The 24651-nt window shown below is 38.0% G+C and overlaps 1 protein-coding gene across 3 annotated transcripts in view; it reads left to right on the top strand.

The window, feature by feature from the left end:
* GDA (guanine deaminase) overlaps positions 1-24651 on the top strand; it is a 93523-nt gene that overhangs the window by 40393 nt on the left and 28479 nt on the right. For all 3 annotated transcript variants that reach the window (XM_070480352.1, XM_070480351.1, XM_020878637.2), the window contains exons 2-4: positions 3665-3753; positions 15985-16156; positions 22874-22961. In XM_070480352.1, coding sequence (XP_070336453.1) covers positions 3665-3753; positions 15985-16156; positions 22874-22961 — 349 coding nt within the window. The remainder of the gene's footprint in view (positions 1-3664; positions 3754-15984; positions 16157-22873; positions 22962-24651) is intronic.

The following is a 24651-nucleotide window of genomic DNA, read 5'->3' as shown; positions in this document are numbered from 1 at the left end:
TCCTTCTGCCTTCACTCTTTCTCAGCATCAGGGTCTTTTCCAATGAGTCGGCACTTTGCATCAGGTGGCCAAAGTATGGAAGCTTCAACTTCAGTCCTTCCAATGAATAATCAGGATTGATTTCCTTTAGGATTGACTGGTTTGATCTTCTTGCTGTCCAAGGGACTCTCAAGAGTCTTCTCTAGCACCACAATTTGAAAGCATCAATTCTTTGGCACTCAGCCATCTTAATTATCCAACTCTCACATCCGTACATGACCACTGGAAAAACCATAGCTTTAACTACATGGACCTTTGTTGGCAAAGTGATGTCTCTGCTTTTTAATATGCTGTCTAGTTTTGTCATAGCTTTTCTTTCAAGGAGCAAGCATCTTTTAATTTCATTGCTACAGTAACCATCTGCAGTGATTTTGGAGCCCAAGAAAATAAAATCTGTCACTGTTTCCACATTTCCCCCTACTTCCCCTTTCTGTTTGCCGTGAAGTAATGGGACCAGATACTGCAGTCTTAGTTTTTTGAATGTTGAGTTTTAAGCCAGCTCTTTTATTACTCTACTCTTTCACCTTCATTAAGAGGCTTTTCAGTTTCTCTTTGCTTTCTGCCATTGGAGTGGTACCATCTACGTATTTGAGGTTGTTGATATTTCTCCCCGTAATCTTGATTCCAGTTTGTAAGTCATCCAGCTGAGCACTTTGCCTGATGTACTCTACATAGAAGTTAAATAAGCAGGGTGACAATATACAGCCTTGATGTACTCCTTTCCCAATTTGGAATCAGTCCATTGTTCCATATCCAGTTCTAACTGTTACTTCTTGAACTGCATACAGGTTTCTCAGGAGACAGGTAAAGTGGTCTGGTATTCCGAACTCTTTAAGAAATTTCCAGTTTTTTTGTTGTGATGCACACAGTCAAAGGCCTTTGCATAGTCAATGAAGCAGAAGTAGATGCTTTTCTAGAATTCTCTTGCTTTCTCTATGATCTAATGACTTTTGGCAATTTGATCTCTAGTTCCTTTGCATTTTCTAAATCCAGCTTATACATCTGGAAGTTCTCGATTCAAGTACTGCTGAAGCCTAGCTTGAAAGATTTTGAGCATTACCTTGCTAGCATATGAAATGAACACAATTATGTGGTAGTTTGAACATTCTTTGGCATTGCCCTTCTTTGAATTAGAATGAAAACTGACCTTTTCCAGTCCTGTGGCCACTCCTGAGTTTTCCGAATTTGCTGACATACTGGGTGCAGCACTACAACAATATCAGTTTTAAGATTTTAAATAGCCCAGCTGGAATGCTATCACCTGCCCTAGCTTTGTCTATAGTAATGCTTCCTATAGCCTACTTGACTTCACACTCCAGGATGTCTGGCTCTAGCTGACTGACCACACCATCTTGGTTATCTGGGTCATTAAGACCTTTTTTGTATAGGTCTTCTGTTGTGAATTCTCCACCAGGGAAGCCCCTTGCATCTGATTATTATTATTTATTTAATAATTATATTACAGAGGCATTGGGTTATAATAATTTTCATTCTCTGTGTATCTGTTTTTATGTATATGTGTGTGTATTGTCAGGTTTTAGTATGAGGATTGTGGTAGATTTGTAGAAATGAAGAAGTGTCCATTGTTTTCCATGCTCTGGGACTCTTAGCACAGACATTATCTGTTCTTTGTAAGCTGCGAAGAACTTTGTCATAAAATTCTCTGAATGTGTGCTATCTAATATGGTATAATAAGCACCTGGAATGTGGTTAATATGACTGAGGAACTGAACTTTTAAATTTTATCTTTATTTTAAATTTAATTTCTCATTAAAAATTGATACTTATCTTCAGTGTTGCAGTCTTTTAAGGACAACCTGGTTATGAGTCTATGTTTTGTAGATTATGTAAAGTCAAAATATACAGATGAAGTATTTCTAATGAAAATTTATCAACCAGATTGAAATATATTTTAAATATAAGACATATCTTGGATTTTAAAGACTAAATATGAAAAAAAGTAAAATTAAAAACTTTTATGTTGATTTTATGTTGACATGATAATCTTTTACCATGGCCACCTATATTGATAAATAAAACATGTCATTAAAATTAATTTTACTGTTTTATACTTTTATGCTTTTAGTGTAGGCATTAGAAAACTTAAAATTATTAATGTGGCTTGCATTTGTGACAGGCATTTTATTTCTATTAGACAGCATGATTCTGAACCATGAGCTTTCCTAAACGGTTAGTAAAACTTCTTTAGTTTCTCACAGAATTACTGGTTCATTCAATTTTCCTATATCTCCAGAATAAATTTTGATCATTTTTATTTTCCTAAAAAGTATTTGTTTCAAATGTATGAATGTAGTACTTTACAAATATTTTCTTGCTCCCTCCCTCCCTTTTTTTTGGTAATGGTAAATGGTAGATAAGCTCTGGGATATATTAATAAGTTCTGTTTTTGTGATTTTTAATTAATTTTATATCTGCTTTGATTTATTGATTCAAAAATATTTTGGAATCAATTTACTTTTTCTTATTTGTAGGAATTACATTTTTCATTTTCTCTTCTGATAAAAATCCCTATTTTTTATAAAAAGATATCATCAAAGAATAGAGAAGTCAGTATTTATTTTATTTCTTATTCCACAAACTTTCCTGCACAATATTGTCTTGCGTCTAATTGATTAGAGACATTTTATATAAGTATTTTCAATATTGCATGTTCTATGAAACATTTATTTTCACTAATGTGAAAATATTTCAAAATAATGTTTATTGCATACAACAGGTTATTTTGTTCACATATATTTCATTTTTCCTTGTCCTTTCTTGCTTTACAATCCACTTTTGTAGAGAAAGCAATCACACTCTACTTAAAAAGAATAAACAGTAGAAAATAACATATTTAGCATTTAACATGTTCCAGGGATGTGCTAACTTCTTAATTAAAATTAAGAATATTTGATATTCACAGTCATTTTGTGAAGTATGTACTGATGTTAGCCTCAGTTTGCAGATGGGAAAACTAGACCAAGAGGGACTGAGACCCATCCAAGGTTTCTTGGAGTCTATTGCACATGGACTCATAAACCCCAAGTGAGAAATCATTCTGTTAAGTGTTTCATGCACAATACTAGAAAATATGGCAGACCTCTTTACAATGGATGTCTAGCATCAGAACATCAACATAGTTCATGCTAAGACTCTGTTGTCAGGCAGTTATCACATGAAGTTATATTCAGTGTTAATAAACTGCCCTACAATGTACTCCTGTTGTGCTCTGGGCTTGGGTTCCCTATAATAGCCTAACAAAAATCTCTCATTCATTAGCACTGAGGTGCTTTCTGTAAACAATTGTTTCCCTTAATCATTTCGGGGTGGGGGGTGGAAATAGACATCAATTACCCATTTTTAATACCCTGTATCTTCAAATTAGAATTTTTGAAGTCTTACTTATGTCTATAGAATGGCAGAAAAGGAGAAATTTCACGCAGTTTATTTCTTTGGACAAGCAAAGACAAATCTCTGTCTTTACCCCTAATCTGTATGCCATTTGGTGTCAAATACCCTTTAAAATTAGTTCAGCTATGGTATAGTCCCTTAAAAAATTTAGATATTTAATAACAAATGGCTATGGTTCATTCACTTATGATTCTTTTCTTTCTTTCTTTTAAAGATAGTGTTTTTGGAAGAAGCATCCCAACAAGAAAAGCTGGCCAAAGAATGGTGCTTCAAGCCGTGTGAAATAAGAGAACTGAGCCACCAGTAAGTCAGTGATGCTATTAACTAGTCTCAAATGCTAAGAACCTGTCTTGAGAGACAGAGAGGTCTTTCTCTTTTTTTGAGTATGAAATGGGCAAGAGAAGATAGCTAGAGAACATGGAGCTGAAAGATGGAAACTTTGAGAACTAGAGGCTGCCATCATTCATTTACTTCTTCAGCAAATATTTATTGTATTTATTACGTGCAAGAATAGGATCTGGAGGTGAAAATGATATACAGAGTATTGGTCCTTACTGGGCTTATGGCCCATGGTGAAGAGATAGCATAAACAAGTGCACAGATAGGTAAGCATGACAGTGATGCCTTCTGTAAAGGAAGTGATTAGGGAGCATGATAGAGATAAACTAGTGGGAGGTGAGAGGAGGTTTAGGGAGGAAAAACTCTGACAGCGTGCATAAGGAAGTTGTTATTCAATCTCTCAGTAATGTCTAACTCTTTGTGATTGCTTGGACTGTAGCACACCAGGCCTCCCTGTTCTTCACCATCTCCCAGAGTTTGCTCTAACTCATGTCCATTGAGTTGGTGATGGCATCCAACCATCTCATCCTTTGTCATCCCCTTCTCCTCCTGCCTTCAGTCTTTCTGAGCATTAGCATCTTTTCCAATGAGTCAGTGCTTCACATCAGGTGGCCAAATTATTGGAGCTTCAGCTTTAGCATCAGTCCTTCCAGTGTATATTCAGGGTTGATTTCCTTTAGGATTGACTGGTTTGATCTCATTGCAATCCAAGAGACTCTCAAGAGTCTTCTCCAGCACCACAGCTTAAAAGCAACAATTCTTTGGTACTCAGCCTTCTTTATAGTCCAATTCTCACATCTGTACATAACTACTGGAAAAACCATAGCTTTGACTATATAGACCTATCTCCAAAAGATCACTTAAGCTATGATTTTATGTTTCAACTACTTTAGAGGTACAGGGCTTCCCAGGTGGCTCAGTGGTAAAGGATCCACCTGCCAATGCAGGAGGCATGAGTTCGATCCCTGATCTGGGAAGATCCCCTGGAGAAGGAAATGGCAACACACTCCAGTATTCTTTCCTGAGAACCCCATGGATAGGAGAGCCTGGAGAGCTACAGTCCATGGGGGTCACAAAGTGTCAGATACAACTTAGCAACTGAACAACAAAACCATTTGTACGAAATGCGTTTCCTGTGATTGGCCCACCCTCTTTATAGACTGGGTGATTTATCTTATAGAAATGGGCATATACCCTAATCAGGAAACCTTGATAAGCCATTCGTCCAACCCCACCCACAGGGAGGAACTGCCACATAAAGAGGAATCACAAACTTCCAGCATACAGAAAGACCACCCCAAACACAGCAATCTAAACAAGATGAAAAGGCAGAGAAGTATTGAGCAGGTAAAGGAACATGATAGTAAAAACGATCCAAAATCTTGAAAAAAAAATGGAGTTACAGATGAATAGTCTGGAGACAAGGATTGAGAAGATGAAATAAATGTTTAACAAGGACCTAGAAGAAATAAAAAAGAGTCAATATATAATGAATAATGCAATAACTGAGGTCAAAAACACTCTAGAGGGAACCAACAGTAGTATAATAGAGGCAGAAGATAGGATAAGTGAGGTGGAAGATAGAATGGTGGAAATAAATGAAGCAGAGAGTAAAAAAGAATGAAAAGAAATGAGGACAACCTCAGAGACTTCCGTACAATGTTAAATGCCCCAACATTCGAATCATAGGAGTCCCAGAAGAAGAAGACAAAAAGAAAGGCCATGAGAAAATACTTGAGGAGGTAATAGTTGAAAACTTCTCTAAAATGGGGAAGGAAATAGCCACCCAAGTCCAAGAAACCCAGAGAGTCCCAAAAGGATAAACCTAAGGCAAAACACCCCAAGACACATAGTAATCAAATCAACAAAGATCAAACACAAAGAACAAATATTAAAAGCAGCAAGGGAAAAAGAACAAATAACACACAAGGGGATTCCCACAAGGATAACAGCTGATCTTTCAATAGAAACTCTTCAGGCCAGAAGGGAATGGCAGGACATACTTGGGGTGATGAAAGAGAAAAACCTACAACCCAGATTACTGTACCCAGCAAGGATCTCATTCAAATATGAAGGAGAAATCAAAAGCTTTACAGACAAGCAAAAGCTGAGAGAATTCAGCACCACCAAACCAGCTCTTCAACAAATGCTAAAGGACCTTCTCTAGACAGGAAACACGGAAAAGGTTTATAAACTCGAACCCAAAACAACAAAGTAAATGGCAATGGGATCATACCTATCAATAATTACCTTAAATGTAAATGGGTTGAATGCCCCAACCAAAAGACAAAGACTGGCTGAATGAATACAAAAACAAGACCCCTATATACGCTGTCTACAAGAGACCCACTTCAAAACAAGGGACACATACAGACTGAAAGTGAAGGGCTGGAAAAAGATATTTCATGCAAATGGAGACCAAAAGAAAGCAGGAGTAGCAATACTCATATCAGATAAAATAGACTTTGAAATAAAGGCCATGAAAAGAGACAAAGAAGGACACTACATAATGATCAAAGGATCAATCCAAGAAGAAGATATAACAATTATAAATATCTATGCACCCAACATAGGAGCACTGCAGTATGTAAGACAAATGATCACAAGTATGAAAGGGGAAATTAACAGTAACACAAAAATAGGAGGAGACTTTAATACCCCACTCACACCTATGGATAGATCAACAAAACAGAAAATTAACAAGGAAACACAAACTTTAAATGATACAATGGACCACTTAGACCTAATTGATATCTATAGGACATTTCACCCCAAAACAATGAATTTCACATTTTTCTCAAGTGCACACGGAACCTTCTCCAGGATAGATCACATCCTGGGCCATAAATCTAGCTTTGGTAAATTCAAAAAAATTGAAATCATTTCAAGCATCTTTTCTGGTCACAATACAGTAAGATTAGATGTCAACTTCAGGGGAAAAAAACTATTAAAAATACAAACATATGGAGGCTAAACAACATGCTTCTGAATAACCCACAAATCACAGAAGAAATAAAAAAAAGAAATCAAAATATGCATAGAAACAAATGAAAATGAAAACACAACAACCCAAAACCTATGGGATTCAGTAAAAGTAGTGCTAAGGGGAAGGTTCATAGCAATACAAGCTTACCTCAAGAAATAATTGAAAAATCAAATAAATACCCTAACTCTACACCTAAAGCAACTAGAAAAAGAAGAGATGAAGAGCTCCAGGGTTAGTAGAAGGAAAGAAATCATACAAAATTAGGGCAGAAATAAATGTAAAAGAAACAAAAGGGGCCAGAGCCAAAATCAAGAAAGCTGAAAGCTGGTTCTTTGAGAAGAAAAATGAAATATACAAACCATTAGCCAGACTTATCAGGAAAAAAAGGGAGAAGAATCAAATCAACAAAATTAGAAATGAAAATGGAGAAATCACAACAGACAACACAGAAATACAAAGGATCATAAGAGACTACTATCAGCAACTATATGCCAATAAAATGGACAATTTGGAAGAAACGGACAAATTCTTAGAAAACTATAACTTTCCAAAACTGAACCAGGAAGAAATAGAAAATCTTAACAGACCCATCACAAGCACAGAAATCAAAACTGTAATCAGAAATCTTCCAACAAACAAAGGACCAGATGGCTTCACAACTGAATTCTACCAAAAATTTAGAGAAGAGCTAACACCTATCTTACTCAAACTCTTCCAGAAAATTGAAGAAGAAGGTAAACTTCCAAACTCATTCTATGAGGCCACCATCACCCTAATACCAAAACCAGACAAAGATGCTTCAAAAAAAGAAAACTACAGGCCAATATCACTGATGAACATAGATGCAAAAATCCTTAACAAAATTCTAGCAAAAGAATCCAACAACATATTAAAAAGATCATACATCATGACCAAGTGGGCTTTATCTGGGGATGCAAAGTTCTTTCAATATTTGCAATTCAATCAATGTAATACACCACATTAACAAATTGAAAGATAAAAGCCATATGATGCAGAGAAAGCCTTTGACAAAATTCAACATCCATTTATGATAAAAACCCTGCAGAAAGCAGGCATAGAAGGAACATACCTCAACATAATAAAAGCCATATATGATAAACCCACAGCAAACATTATCCTCAATGGTGAAAAATTGAAAGCATTTCCCCTAAAGTCAGGAATAAGACAAGGGTGCCCACTCTCACCACTGCTATTCCACATAGTTTTGGAAGTTTTGGCCACAGCAATCAGAGCAGAAAAAGAAATAAAAGGAATCCAGATTGGAAAAGAAGTAAAACTCTCACTGTTTGCAGATGACATGATTCTCTATATAGAAAACCCTAAAGACTCCACCAGAAAATTACTAGAGCTAATCAATGAATATAGTAAAGTTGCAGGATATAAAATTAACACACAGAAATCTCTTGCATTCCTATACACTAACAATGAGAAAACAGAGGAATTAAGGAAACAATTCCATTCACCATTGCAACAAAAAGAATAAAACACTTAGGAATAAGTATACCTCAAGAAAAAAAGACCTATATATAGAAAACTATAAAACGCTGATGAAAGAAATCAAAGATGACACAAATAGATGGAGAATTATACCATATTCATGGATTAGAAGAATCAATTTGGTGAAAATGAGTATATAATACCCAAAGCAATCTGTAGATTCAATGCAATCCCTATCAAGCTACCAATGGTATTTTTCAGAGAACTAGAACAAATAATTTCACAATTTGTATGGAAATACAAAAAACCTCAAATAGCCAAAGCAATCTGGAGAAAGAAGAATGGAACTGGAGGAATCAATCTGCCTGACTTCAGACTATACTACAAAGCCACAGTCATCAAGAGAGTGTGGTACTGGCACAAAGACAGACATATTGATCAATGGAACAGAATAGAAAGCCCAGAGATAAATCCACGCACCTATGGACACCTTGTCTTTGACAAAGGAGACAAGAATATACAATGGAGAAAAGACAATCTCTTTAACAAGTGGTGCTAGGAAAACTGGTCAACCACTTGTAAAAGAGTGAATCTTGAACATTTTCTTAAGCCATACACAAAAATAAACTCAAAATGGAATAAAGATCTAAATTTAAGACCAGAAACTATAAAACTCCTAGACGAAAACACAGGCAAAACACTCTCTGACATAAATCACAGCAGGATCCTCTATGACCCACCTCCCAGAGTAATGGAAATAAAAGCAAAAATAATCAAATGAAGGGAAGTATAAGCAAGATGAAAAGAGAGCCTTCAGAATGGGAGAAAATTATAGCAAATGAAGCAACTGACAAAGGATTAATCTCAAAAATATACAAGCAACTCATGCAGCTCAATTCCAGAAAAATAAACGACCCAATTAAAAAAATGGGCCAAAGAACTAAACAGACGTTTCTCCAAAGAAGACATACAGATGGCTAACAAACACATGAATAGATGCTCAACATTACTCATTATCAGAGAAATGCAAACCAAAACCCAATGAGATACATCTCACGCCAGTCAGAATGGCTGCTATCAAAAAGTCTACAAACAGTAAATGCTGGAGAGGGTGTGGAGAAAAGGGAACCCTCTTACACTGTTGGTGGGAATGCAAACTAGTACAGCCACTATGGAGAACAGTGTGGAGATTCCTTAAAAAACTGGAAATAGAATTGCCATATGACCCAGCAATCCCACTGCTGGGCATACATCCCAAGGAAACCAGAATTGAAAGAGACATGTGTATCCCATTGTTCAATGCAGCACTGTTTACAGTAGCTAGGACATGGAAGAAACCTAGTTGTCCATAGGCAGACGAATGGATAAGAAAGCTGTGGTACATATACACAATGGAGTATTACTCAGCTATTAAAAAGAATGCATTTGAATCAGTTCTAATGAGGTGAATGAAACTGGAGCCTATTATACAGAGCGAAGTAAGTGAGAAAGAAAAACACCAATCCAGTATATTAATGCATAAAAATGGAGTTTAGAAAAATGGTAACAATGACCCTATATGTGAGACAGCAAGAGAGACACAAAGGTAAAAAACAGACTCTTGGACTCTGTGAGAGAAGGCGAGAGTGGGATGATTTGAGAGACTGGCATTGAAATATATATATTACTGTATGTGAAATAGATCACCAGTCCAGGTTTGATGCATGAGACAGGGTGCTCAGGGCTGGTTCTCTGGGATGACTGTGAGAGATGGGATGGGGAGGCATGTGGGAGGGGGGTTCAGGATGGGGAACACATGTACACCCATGGCTGATTCATGTGAATGTATGGCAAAAACCACTACAATATTGTAAAGTAATTAGCCTCCAATTAAAATAAATTTAAAAAAATAAATGGGAATACTATTTTTTAATTCAAAGATTATGTCTGGGTTTAGGCCAAGTATGTTTCCAGAGTCAATAAAAGTTCCAAAGTCAACCAAATAGTTTTCATTCTACAAACAATTTTAGGATTTAGAATAATGTAGTGAGAACACTGAATTAGGAATCAGAACACCTGGCATGAATCCTCACCCTACAGCTTTGCAGCTGTTAGATGGAAAGCAGACACTTCCCCTCTTTGAGTTTGTCTCCTGGGCTATTAGCAAAGGATTGTCTTAGATGGTGTAGACACCTCATCCACTCCAGCACATCTGTGAATTGTGTTCCCCCTAAGGCTTTGAGGCAGAGATGCTGGTGACAGTCCAGAGAGATGGGGGACTGGCCCTAAAGTTTTGTTGCACTTTACGTTTATACTCAGATCTCTTACCTCCTTTTCTCTCCCTGCTGCCTCTCATGGGCTTAGACATATGCAGCCAATAGGCATGCGGATGAATCAGTGGTCATGGAAATCATTCCACCTCTGCTGTTACCATCTGCTTCCTCTTGGAGCATTTTCACCAGGATATATGTTGAGGAACAATTGACATATATAAGTCACCTTCTTGCATGCCTTTATTGTGAAGGATCAGAAGAAGCTTTGGGAGTGGATGAGATGGAGGTTGGGAAAATGAGAGGATGGTGGAGTGTCTGGAGGATGTGGATTGAGGTGAATGCATCTGTGGATTTTATATCCTCTTGTTCCCTCTTTACGAGGCTGCTGTTGGAGTTAAATCCATCTAACAAACACACATTCCAGGAGACCTATATGTACTACACATAGAAAAGTGACAAGGGAAGAAAAAAATTAAATTAACCCCGGTGTGGGGTTTTTTTAATGAAAATTATAACTGGAGCACTCAGCAGTGCTTTGATAGGAGTAGATCAGACCACGACCACGGACCAGACAGATGTGGCAGAGCCAGGATTAGGGTGAGGCAAGTGAGGCATTCACCTCGAACACAGGAATTTAAGGATGGAGAGGGCAAAAAACTTAGCAATCAAGATAAATAATAGTGTACTGCAGTATTTTAAAAAATAAAAATTAATGCAAAAACCCCACAATGAGCAAATATCAAAATTTTTAATACATACAAGATGTTGTTGTTATATCATACCCTTGCATTTTTTTTTTTTTTTTTTTTTGTACAGCGAAAGAGTGGTTTTCAAACAGCCTGGGGTTCCCAGGCCCTTGAAATCATCATATCCCCTGCAGGGCATATTGATGAGGGTAGTAAACTGTGTGAGGGCAGACAGATTGGGTAACTCAGACTTTTAAATAGAGAGTCATGTGTCTTGATTGTAGGGTAGGGCTTTTACTAGCATTTTCCAGTTGATTAAAAGACAGGTGAATGTTCTGATAAATGTACATAGGAGCACATATTGTTCTTTTTCCTCAGGTTCTGATCAGGCCTAGCCAGCACTCCAGATTTAGAATGTGAAGTTGATGGTTTTTATCAGGGGAAAGTTGAGATTTTTATAAGGAAATTAGGATAGTGATTAAAGTGAAAGGAAGGAAGTGGAAGAGTATAATAGGATGAGAAAGGAAAGCTTTTTCATCTTATCCTGCTTCAGCCTCCAAACCCCTCTACTTTGCCTCCAGTTTGACTTTTGAAGATGACAGTTTAGCTACACGTGATGTCTTGAGCGGAGAACTGAGTTCTAAGCCTAGCTGGGCCACTAATGAGATTGCTATCCTCAGACTTCCTTTTGTTCTTTCTGTAAAGTGAGTAGCTGGGTTCAATGACTGCTTATCTCAATGCAGCCCTCACAGCCCACATTCCTGCATGTACTGCTTTCTGTATTAATCTTGGACTCTAACCTTGATTAGCTGAATGTTTCTGTTAATAAGCATTTCATAATACTTTGTTTCCTAAAAAAGGATTGCTAGGTTTTCTGGACGGAAGTTAAACTTTTGACATGACAAATCCTCACTCCCTGCTGCCTCTGAAAACACTGTCCCCTGCTTATGTCCTTCTTCCATCTCTGCTATCTTCATAATATGCTCAGGTTTCTCCTAGTGGGAAACAAAAGTGACTTTCAGTCTTCCCCTATATTACCATTCTAACCTTCACTACCAAATAGTTTTTGCCCAGTCATTTCTCTCTCCACTTATCTTTCCTATTCATGGCTCTCTCGTCAGCACCTAGGACAGTAACTAAGACATATTTGGACTGGGTAAGTACTTAGGTAATAAAGTGCTTGCCTACATGAAATCAGGTGTCTCCCCAGTCACTGGAAATGAGTGTTCTCTCAGTGTACTGACTCCTGCAGTTTTTGACAGAGGTCACTGCCCTTCCCTTCATTGCCATCCCTGACACCTATCATGGGTCTCTATCTTCCTGACAGTGATTGTGACTGAGCATCACAATCACTGATTGTGACAGTGATTGAGCATGACCTTCTCTTCCTCAATCTTACTCTTTTAAGTGGAGGGTACTGTTCAAGGCTTAGTTTTAGTTTTGTTCTTTTTTCTACAGAAATCTCTTATACCACCAACTTCTAGGGTTACCTAATCAGGGGAGACTGTCAGATCTGAATCCCATTTATAACTCTGTGACCTCTTATCCCATGTGTTCAATCGTTTTTTGGAAACTTGGAGGTCATACTTTGTAGGCTTAGTATGACATTGCCCCTGCCTCATAGTGGACTTTCTCTCTGTACTTTATGTCATATGTTCAGCCTCACATGCTCAAAAACCTACTCTCTTTGACTCTTTCCTCTCCTCTACTACCTAGAGCTAATAAAAGATCAAGTTCTCTCCCACATACTTATACTTTTCCTTTATTCAGAAATGCTGTCATGCTTGACAGATTGAAAGGGTGTCCCCATGCATGCCTGTCACCACCAGATTTATCTTCCTGAACCCAAGGTTTAATATGTCACAGTTCTGCCAAAGAAAATAAAAAACAGAGGATCAAGTATTCTCATGATTCCCTCCCTCCTAGCTGCAGAGTAACAAATATACATTAATTCACTAAATTGAGCATTGAAATCCTTTTCTTTAAAAACTTTTTGTAACTGTTTTTTTTTTTAGGAAATGTTTTTATATAATAAAGTACCTAGATAGTTATATAATTTGATACATTTTGACAAATATATATTTTTCAGACACCCCAATCAAGATATAAAACATTCTTATCATCCTAGAAAGTTCCCTTATGCTCTTCCAGTCACTATCCAGCCCATCAGCAGCAGCTACTGTGTGATTTCTGTCATATTGATTACTTTTGCCTGAACATTATATAAATGTAATAACTCAATATGTACTCTTCTGTGTCTGGATTCTTCCATTCAAAATAATGTTTTTGAGATTCACTCATATTGTTGTATATATTAGCAGTTTAATCTTTTTCATTGCCAAATAGTATTTGGTTGTACTAATATCCCAGTTTGTTTATCTATTTTCTGGTGGTATTTGGATTGTTCCCAATTTGAGACTAGTATAAATAAAAACCATAGAAACAGTCTTTTTTTTTTTTTTATTAGTTGGAGGCTAATTACTTTACAATATTGTAGTGGGTTTTGTCATACATTGACATGAATCAGCCATGGATTTACATGTGTTTCCCCATCCCAATCCCCCCTCCCACCTCCCTCTCCGCCCGATCCCTCTGGGTCTTCCCAGTGCACCAGGCCCGAGCACTTGTCTCATCATCCAACCTGGGCTGGTGATCTGTTATACAGTCTTTCTTGTAAACATATGATTTATTTCACTTGGGTAAATTACCAGGAGTGAAATCGCTCCTTCTATCTCTCTGTCTTAGTCTCCATCTTTTTATGTCTGTCCTCCCTCTCTTTTATACACTCACACAAATGCACACACTAGCGCGCGCGCACACACACACACACACACACACACACACAGATGTCTTCACTCATCTCTAATCTCCTCAAATAAATTATAGTCTCTATAATGTCCTATTTTTCTTTGGACTTGATGCGTAGCAGAGTTTCTTAAACAGAATAGATGCTCGGGAAATATTTGATTGGACAGTTCAACTACATGAAGAAGTCACACAGCCATTCCATTTCATGGTGCGTCCTTCACCCCAAGGACTAAAGTGTCCTGGTGAGCACAGTGACTAATACTGGGGAGGAATCTATGTTTCCTTCTCCCGCGATGCATGCCCCCACATTGTAGACTCATTTCACACTGCCTTCTTGACATACTTGTAGATTGTCACTGCTTTTCATTTCCAGAGTGAATGAAAAATTCTGAGGGTGGTGACCAAGACTATGGAGGCTACTGCCTGGGCTTGAATCTAGGCTCCAGAGCTGAAGTTGAATGATTACTTTTTTCCAGCTATTTAAATTTCCCAAGCTTTAGGTTTACTCTTTTGTGGCTGGGGATTACAGTACTACTTCATGTGTTTGTTGTGAGTATTACATCATCTTCACAACTACTTTTTTTGGTGCTTTCCATTACCGAGGCACTGTGTTTACAAATGCTAACTCAATCCTCACAACAGCCCTATTGTGAAACTACTATCTCCATTTTATATGGGGAAACTGAGTCACAGAAAGGCTAACTAATATGTTGAATATACCACTTCCATTTTATGGTGGGGCCTAAATTCAAAATCAGGCAGTCTGTTAAAAACAAAACAAGCAAAAAAATCAGGCAGTCTTAGTCAAGAATGTATATATGTAACCCCTATAATAAACTGCCTTCCACAAAAGAGATATTTAGAATGATGTACCCAGTCCAGTACATGTCCAATTTTAGTAAACATTACCTGCTGTCACCATCATCTTTATCATTATCCCCACCATACATAGTTTTCATTAAAAAAAAATAAGGCATTTATAGATACTAGTGGCTTTGTCTTTCATTAGATGATATACATTTGAATTGGTCCTATGAGGGATTCTTTGTTATGTCAAATTTTGAGTTCAAGTTCTTTATGTATATAAAAATGTAACTAATATTTACTTGGAGTGATGGTAGCGGTGGTGCTTCCTGTCTTTTAACAAATATCTGCTTGGATGTGATTAGATACTAGATACCAGTGAACTCGATTATTTCTTTGGGAAAGCTTTAAGTATCTATTAGCATTGGGCGGCCTCAATTCTGAGGGTAGTGTCTCTGAAAATACCTTTCAAGGACTTTCTGTGATAAGAGTTAATAGAAATAGGAATATTGATTGGTGCAACAGTGGGAGTGATCAGAAGCATCAGGAGAATGGTTGTCATATCACTGCAACTGTATCTTCACTTAGCTGTTTACACCACTCACCCACTGACACGCTCATCTTCTCAGATTGCCCGTCCCTAACCAGCCTTATTCTCTTGCTACTTCTATTTCAGAACGTAGCCCCTACATCACATGGAGAAGGACTAGATTTCTTGTAGTCAACCAAGGTTCAGATGACCACTGGGACTAAAATTGCAGATACTTTCTCTCATCATCAGTTATCCTCGGTGACGTGTGTAATTCATCATCCTGGCTCTGGAAGTTTTGACTTCCTCTTTCATCCTTGCTCTCTGTTCTACAGCCCCTAGTTTTGGGAACAAAATCATACGGTTAAATCATAGCTTCATGCATTTCTTAGGCAACGACTGCTTTGCTTCTGCCCAGTGCTGAGTTTTTTCCTCCTTGCAGCATCTTTGGTTAACTTCACACCAAGTCATTCCAATTTAGGACTGAGTCTCCCCTAGCAGAGTTTCATTTTTAGTTTCTGACTTCTATATGATATAATTTACATTCACCTCATTGTATCTACTCTGGGTGGGATAAACAATTAAATCACTGCCTAGAGAAAACATGATTTAAAGATATGGAAAATGACTAAAGATGTTATTAAATTCTTTTCTCCCTATCTTAATTTCCAGTGAGTTCTTCATGCCGGGGCTGGTCGACACACACATCCATGCCCCTCAATACTCCTTTGCCGGGAGTAATGTGGACCTCCCACGTTTGGAATGGTTGACCAAGCACATGTTTCCTACAGAATACAAATTCCAGAGCGTTGACTTTGCTGAAGAAGTATATACCAGAGTTGTTGTAAGTATCCTGCATATGAGTATTGCTGTATTATGTTCAGTCATCTATAGAAACATCCATTTCTTAGGGGGCAGATTTAAGTTATTAAAAACAGGCAGTCAAGACTATCATGGACTATAGAGATGTTTTTAGTTCTTTCATAGCTCAGTGAGTATGTGACCACTTCACCTACACAGCTAGTCACTAGCCAAGAAACACCTGAATCTAAATCCTCAAATCCCCTGGCTTCTCATTACTCTATTTTTTTTTTTTTTTTTTACTAAATTTGGGTTTGATGCATACGTGTATTCCTTTACTCCTGCCAACCCACAGTGCTGTTCTGGGCACCATATGGAATAGCTGTGTAACCTTTGGAAAGTTCTGTGACTCACTTTCCCCATCTGTAAAGAAAAAAAAAAAAGATAATGACAGTACCTGCTTCTTAGGATTGTTATGGTAATTAAGCAAGTCTATACTTGTTAAGCTGTTAAAATAGTGCCTGACATATGTATTTGCTTTAAGAAATAACCAGGGAAATCTAAAATTAAAATTAGTTAGAAGGATATCACATTATTTTGGTAGCTTTGAAAGGAAGGAAACTAGGATGGCCCCCTGTTGCAGGGCGTGTGGGATGTGGTGAATATTCGCCCACTCGAGGGAACTATGGAGCTAGTTTGGTCTGAGGACAGTGTGCCAACTGTGGGGCGGCCAAAAAGCTTGTTTGGGTTTTTCCGTAACATCTTACAGAAAAACATTAACAACCTTTTTGGCCAACCCAGCATATACTAAAGGCCCTGAAATACCCTTCCTTTCACTCTCTGAAGAAAACCAGCTCCCTTTATCTACTCCAACCCTATGCCCAGTCGATTCAGCAGCCAGAGATAACTTCTGCATTTGAGAATTAAAGCTGCAAGTATCTTATCTAACCACTAACTCCTGTCATGTAGAATACTTAGTCTGAACATTCCTGCATTTTTGTTAGACCCATTGATGGGTTTTCTCTTAAAGTAATGTTGTGATGGTGATAATATAATAAGCCTTATACAGTGACCTAGCCTTCCTGCCAGTTTCCCACATCTTGCAGCATCCAAGCCTTGAACAGTAAAAGCAAGTGTTGTCATTTATATATTTGCCATGCTTAGTTATAAATTCAGTGTAATTGTGGATTTTACATATTTAGCATGGATCCACACGACATCAGGAAAACTGAGAAGGACTAAAGCTGTGTAGGAAGTTGCTAGTGCATTGTGTTAATGAATCGTTTTAACCACACCAAATCTGTTTATTCTCAAAATTTATTTTTACCTTGCATTGTTCTAAAAAGGGTTAGAGATATCTTAAAATTGCATTGTGTACAAGAGAAGAAAATGAGTCATGAAATCACAGCAAAGAAAAAAATAAATGAAGAAAAATGTATACTATGGAGGGGTCCATGCATTTGTTAGAATCTGTCACAAACTTGGCTTTAACTGAACCAGAGAGGGAAATCAAAGTATTTGCTGTCAGTGAGTACAGAATAGGAGAAATAGGTGTTACTCTCAACAAGTATTTTCAGTGTACACATCCTCTGTTTCTGATTGTGAGCCAGGTCCATAGACTTGATAGAGTTGGATGAGCTGAGAGTGTAATGGGCATCCCCTTAAGAAAGTTGAGATTTGCTAATTAGAATCTGTCCCTTAGGCTGAAGATCGCCTGTGGCAATGCATACCAGGGTGCTGAGGCAGTACCCGTGAACCAAGACATTTTTTGTTTTGTTTTTTTATTGTCTCCCTCAGAAAACAGTCCTGGATCTATAAATAGGCAATCAAGACCCCAGAGTTTTGCACAGTGATAATTTAATCTGAAAATAATTTAAAGTATATGTTAGCAAACATCTCTTGAGATTGTTGAGAAAAAAAAATTCCAGTAAGTCAGTCCTGGAATAGCTCCCTTTAAACATTGCAAACTGGGTGAGAGATTGAAATTTCAGATTGGACTTTGGACTGGAATGAACTAGAAAGACTGGAAAGTTCAGGAATTGGTATATTATATAGATTAATATGAGTCAAAGGACTGGAGAATGAGATTCTTTGTAAATATACTAAGACAAACTGGTTGCAAACATTCTCCTGGATAATAGAATGAATATGTTTACTCTATGGGGTTATTGAAAATTCAGCAGATGAATTCAGTTAATCCCAAAGAGGTATCAAATCATTAAAGTACAAGGTAAAAAGACAAGAGGTCAGGACCACTCTATTCCCCTATTTTAGCTTATGGAAATTATATAATCTGGTAAGGGGCCTGTTGATAGTGGCTTTGAAGCTCATGGTCATATTAACTTTTTTCTTTTTTTTTTTTTTAAATAAGGGATCTCCCTCGTGGCCCAGTGGCTAATACTCCAAGCCACCAACGCAGGGGGCCCAGGTTTGATTCCTGGTCAGGGAACTAGATCCCACGTACCTCAACTAAGAGTTTGAATGACGTAACTAAAATCTAGCACAGCCAATTAAATACATACATACATAAATAAATATTTTTAAAAATAAATTTATTTTTTAAATATTTTTTTGGATACCAAAAACATTCTGTATTGGGGTATAGCTGATAAACAATGTTGTGGTAGTTTCAGGTGGACAGTGAAGGAACTCAGTCATACATATACATGTATCAATTCTCCACCAAACACCACTCCCATCCAGCCTGGCATATCACATTGAGCAGACTTCCACATCCTATACAAAAGGTCTTTGTTAGTTATCAATTTTAAATATAGCAGTATGTATATGACCTTTTCAAATTCTTTAACTATCCCCTCCCTTCCTGGCAACTGTAAGTTTGTTTTCAAAGTTGGTTGAGTCTCTTTCTATCTTGCAGAAAGATCATTTGTATTGTTTCTTTTTTGATTCCACATAGAAGGGATGTCATATGCTATTTCTCCTTCTCTGTCTGACTTACATCACTCAGTATGACACTCTCTAGGTCATCCATGTAGCTGCAAATGGCATTATTTCTTTTTTTCTTGAAATAGCTGAGTAGTATTCCATTGTATATATGTACCACATCTTCTTTATCCATTCCTCTGTTGACAGACGTCTAGGTTGCTTCCATGTCTTGCTATTGTAGACAGTGCTGCAATGAACATTGCGGTGCATGTATATTTTCAGGCCATGTTTTTCTCTGGAAGTGGGAGTGGGATTGCAGGGTTATATGGTAGCTCTATTTTTACTTTTTTAAGGAACCTCCATGCTGTTCTCCATAGTGGCTGAACCAATTTACATTCCCACCAACAGTGCAGAAGGGTTCCCTTCTCTCCACATTATCTCCAGCATTTGGTCATATTAAGTTCACAATCTATTTTGAGCTCAAAAAGCTTGGTCTCAAGAACTGACAATTCTTATCAAGAATTAAAAGCTGGGAAAGGTTGGGCAACACAGCCACAATGTTGATGTTATTCCCGTTAGACTTCTTTATAAATGGGAAAAATGCAAAATCAGTGATTAATGGAAGAGCCCTCTCAAAAACTTAGGAGAAACCAGGGTGGAACAGGGGCCTGGGACAGCCAAACACAGAACATGTGAAGAAGAACCGTAGCTGCATTTTAAATGGCTTATCCATTAAAATTTTAAAACTGGATTCGTTCCTTACTTTTTAAGTTACATACAGAAGGCACCCACAGTTGGCTGAACTCAGTGGGTGCCAATATGAGTGGCTTTGTGTGTTCCTTCTCCTATTCTTCCTTGCCTCTCTTCCTCCCCCACCTTGCCCCCCTCGCCTTCTCTGCGGGCTCTCCTTGTCCTGTCCCCTAAATGTCATTTAAGCCAATTCTTGAACTTTCTAGTCTCTCTCATTTGTTCCAGTCCAGTTTGAAACTGCAGTTTCTCATCTAGAAGCCTTTCTATTTGAGAACCTTTATCTCCCCTGACTCAGAGAAAGGACTTGCTCTCAGGGTCTGGTAGTATTACTTCCACTGTCATCATAGCTAATTAACTGAAAATTTCCATTTGAGCTGTTTTTTCAAGCCCGTCTTAGAAAGGTGTTTAAAGTGTTGAGAGTTTAGAAAATGTCAGATACACTTCTCTTTTGAGTTTCATTTATTCTGGTTAGTAAATGTAACTTGTGTGGTTATTTTTCTTGGTAATTGGATGGATGGATGGTTTAGTCGCTAAGTCGTGTCCGACTCTTGCGACCCCATGGACTCTAGCCTGCCAGGCTCCTCTGTCCGTGGGATTCTCCAGGCAAGAATACTGGAGTGGGTTGCCATTTTCTTCTCCATTCTTAGTTCACTGTTATTTTATGACCTAACAAAAGGTCAACTTTTATGATTATTCTGTACACTTTTAAAAAGACTATTTTTTGTCTGTCAAAATGACTTTTGAAAAAATATCTATTAAATTAGGTTGCTATAAGTGTTACAAGTCTTCTGTCATTTTCCTCCATAGTCTCCCATTTAATAGGATAAGAAACTTAGTCTTCTCTTCTTCAAGATAGAACCTCCCTCACCATGTCCTATGTTACATCATGTGAGATTTTAGTTCGTTTTTTTTTCACCATCTAAATTTAAAATGTTTTAAATTTGGATCCCCAGTCTTTCTTTTGGATTCATTTTCTTAGAATATAGATGATGATAATCTTTTCTAATAAAGTGGGTGATAATCCAAACCCTTGAATTACCAAAAGTTTGTTCTGACTCTTGAATGATGCAATTTAGCTCTAGAGAGAATTCTTGATTTGCTCACCACCATCCAATGTAGCAATGTAAATCTGGTTTTCTTTCCTTTCTAGTTAATTTGCTGTCCTACAGGATTTTTTTCATCCTTGATGTTCTGAAATTTTACTTATAGATCTGTTCTTTTTTTTTTTTCAGCTCATTTCTTTAATATAGTATCATTTCCATTTTGGGAAATAAACCTTTCTGATGCACATGTGCTCATTCAATTTCTCTGCCTCTTTACCCATCCCCCACCCTCCCCCACCCCCCGCCATTTCTCTTGCTCTTAGTATATTTTCCCTTCCAATGTGCTCTTTCTTTTGGTAACTCTTCTTAGAAAAACAGTGACATTTCTGTATATACTTTTATGCGAGAATGCCAGTAGCCCAACTTTGCAAGTCATTAATTCGCTCTTGCTGCTCAGTAGCCCGTTCCTCTTTCAAGGATACTGGGTCCTGTTATATACATGTAACAATGCTAATTTTAGATCGTTTTATACCTCTGATTGTTTTAGTTTGGTCTGCTTCCTCATGTGTTCATTCAGCAATATTCACTAAGCCCTGGCTTCCCTGGCGGCTCAGATGGTAAAGCGTCTGCCTGCAATGTGGGAGACCTGGGTTTGATCCCTGGGTCAGGAAGATCCCCTGGAGAAGGAAATGGCAACCCACTCCAGCACTCTTGCCTGGAAAATCCCATGGATGGAGGAGCCTGGTGGGCTACAGTCCATGGGGTCGCAAAGAGTCGGACACAACTGAGCGACTTCACTTTATTTCACACTAGGATGCAAGCACTTTGCTGGCAGATGGAGATTGAATTCGATGCCTCTGTCAAGGTGTTAACTTTCCTCTTCAGCATATGATTCTGGCAGAAAGCTAGTGCATCCTTTTCTGTAGCTGACAGGTTCTAAACATCCTTTATTTAGAGTCATTCATATTTTATTTCATGTGCTAAGTGTCTTAAAATTTGAAAATACTGACATAAAAATCCAGTTTTCCTAATTCTCTTGACCTTCAAGATGAACTGACATCACTGATCTCTAACAGTTGGCTGAAGCTGAACAGAGGCTGCTAGGATAGGGTGTGTTCTTTCCTATTATCACACTGGTTGCCGGATAAGCTTCATTACAGGATGAACAGCGAAGGCAGTGAATAGCCATTTTAATTGTGGATCCTAAATGTCACTGTGAGGACCTCTTTCTTCTAGAGCCATTTATCTTCTCTAGAAAGAAGTCCTTCAATCCTGCCAGAACTGGTGGAAGTAGTCCATGTGACATTTTGGGGAAGATGACCATGGGTCCCAGAGTCAGCCACCTATCTACTTAAGCCTCTTCCTTCAGCCTGTGCCTCACCTTGTCCTTTGGGGCTTGTATTCTCTAAATACTATCAAATTTCTGCAAAGAGTAAATCTCTTTTGCAAGGAATGGCTGATTTCAACAGGAAAGAGTCCTGCCAAGGTTTAATCATCTGTATACACACTTTCAGCCAATTCCCTGTTAACAACCGCATGTTTCTCTCTTTTTCCAAGTTGCCTCCAGGTTTTTATTCATGTTTTTTTCTTCTGTGAAGACGTTAAAATATTTCCTCTGCTCATGTCTCCTCTCTCCTCGTGGGTTAATAAATGTTAACACTCCATTACATTATTTTAGTGGAGATTTCCTGAGGAAGAGAGATAGAAACATGTGATCAATCTGCCAGTTTGAACTAAATAGCTGGCTGAATAATTTTATCCTGTAATTTCTAGAATAAATCGTATTTATTCCTTCCCAATAAAGTTTGCATATCCATAAACAATCCTAAAAAGTCAGGAATTAGTATCACATTTTATAAATTCTGCAACACAGAACCTTGTGAATCTAGGAAATCAAAAGTTCTAACATTTTTGCAATATAAATACTTTTGCCATTTACCTTAATTACATTTCATGTCGAGATGGCATTCCTTTAAGTAAAAACATCTTAAAATTGAAAACCAAAATTCCATCTTCATGTGTATATACCATGCGACTCTTCTGGGCACAGGCAATTCATGGTTTTTGTGATTTATTTTTAGAGGAGAACACTAAAGAATGGAACCACCACAGCTTGTTACTTTGGAACAATTCACACTGACTCATCACTGCTTCTTGCGGAAATTACAGGTGAGGAGATAAAAGGATGATTTATGGGCACATGAAGCAGACAGGTGGGATCATGCTGGCAGGGACTTATACTTGTGAGCAGTCCTGCTTTTTAATTGCTAGAATTTGAGCACTGCACGTCTTGCAAGTGATTAGGTATTTGTGTATTACTGTGGCCCTTGAACTCTTTCTATTGTTTAAGTAATTTGATTATTTACTTTTTGTTTTTGGTCGTAGGATGACATAAATAGGTCTGTATTAATTTAGGGCCTTTTGGAGCAGATTTACTAATTCTAGAAATGACCACAGTTTATTATAATCAACAGATAGTTCTTGGCTGTTGGCTAGACTCAGGGCACTGTGCTAGATGCTGGGAACACAGTAAAATGGAAAATAGTCTCTGCCCTTGAGGAATCAGATAGGATTAACTGATTAACAGGCACACGCATTGATTAAAGGTCTTCCTTCGTGGCTTAGTGGTAAAGAATTGGCCTGCCAATGCAGGAGACATGGATTCGATCCCTGGGTCGGGAAGATCCCCTGGAGAAGAAAATGGCAACCCACTCCAGTCATCCTGCCTGGGAAACCCATAGAAAGAAGTCTGGTGGGCTACACGCCCTGGGGTCCCAAAAGAGTCAGACACAACTTAGTAACGAAACAACAACATAGATTAATAACTTCAGTAACAGCTGTAGTGTTCTTACTAGATGTCTGGTGTTGTGCAAAGCACTCCACATGGATTGGTTCAGTTTAGCTGTAAATAGCCTTCTGGGACAGTTGTTCATGTCCCTGTGTTACAGATCGATAAACTGACACCCAGAGAAGTTATGCAGCATCCTCAAGTCACACAGCTAGTCGGCAGAGCTGAGACTGGATTTAGACTGATGATTCCAAAACTTGTACCCAGCACATTGCCTACCACATAGCAGGTGCTCAGTAAATACTACTGACTGATGTGCTGACACTTGTTTGCAGGCCAAGGTAGTGTATGCCAAAGACTTCAAGTGTGACGCTGAAAGTAAATATTGTGAATTTTGGAGGAGCCAGAATGAAGCCAGAATTGGATCATCTGGAAAGATTTCACTGAAGGGACCTTTAAACTGGACTTTCAAGGGAGATAAGGAGAGAGGAAAATGCCTTTAAGACAGGAGAAGTGACATGGGGGTATGGGTATGGGGTCAGGAATGTCCATAGAGGATACAGGAAGCAGGGGACAGAGAGTTGAACTAAAGGGAAGGATTCATTGCATGGTGGGATGAAAGAAGTTGGGGAGAGGGGATGCTTCAGACTGTGGAGTGATTCAGATATGCATCAAAGACTCAAAAAAGTTTTGAGTCAGATAAAGTATATAATGAAGGTGGTGATTTAAGGAAGAGTAATCTAATGGCCAGGTATCACAATGAATTACAGGGGAAAGAGAGATGTAGAAAGACTTCTGAAAGACTCTTATGACAGAGGTAGAGATGTTAAAATTATGATCACTGCTTCATGTAGCATTAACTTTCTAACTGAAATAGAATTCCTCTAGCTCCTCTGATAACCATTTGGTTCTTCAGTGCTGAGAACTTCTAGTAGGATTAAGCAAAATTCCTCACAGGTAACAATACTGGCAATGGAAACAGTGAGAGACTTTATTTTCTTGGGCTCCAAAATCACTACAGATGGTGACTGCAGCCATGAAATTAAAAGACACTTGCTCCTTGGAAGAAAA

This window comes from Odocoileus virginianus, chromosome 18 (assembly GCF_023699985.2).
Source record: "Odocoileus virginianus isolate 20LAN1187 ecotype Illinois chromosome 18, Ovbor_1.2, whole genome shotgun sequence".
NCBI lineage: Eukaryota > Metazoa > Chordata > Mammalia > Artiodactyla > Cervidae > Odocoileus > Odocoileus virginianus.
This window is presented reverse-complemented; position numbering and strand designations above follow the sequence as displayed.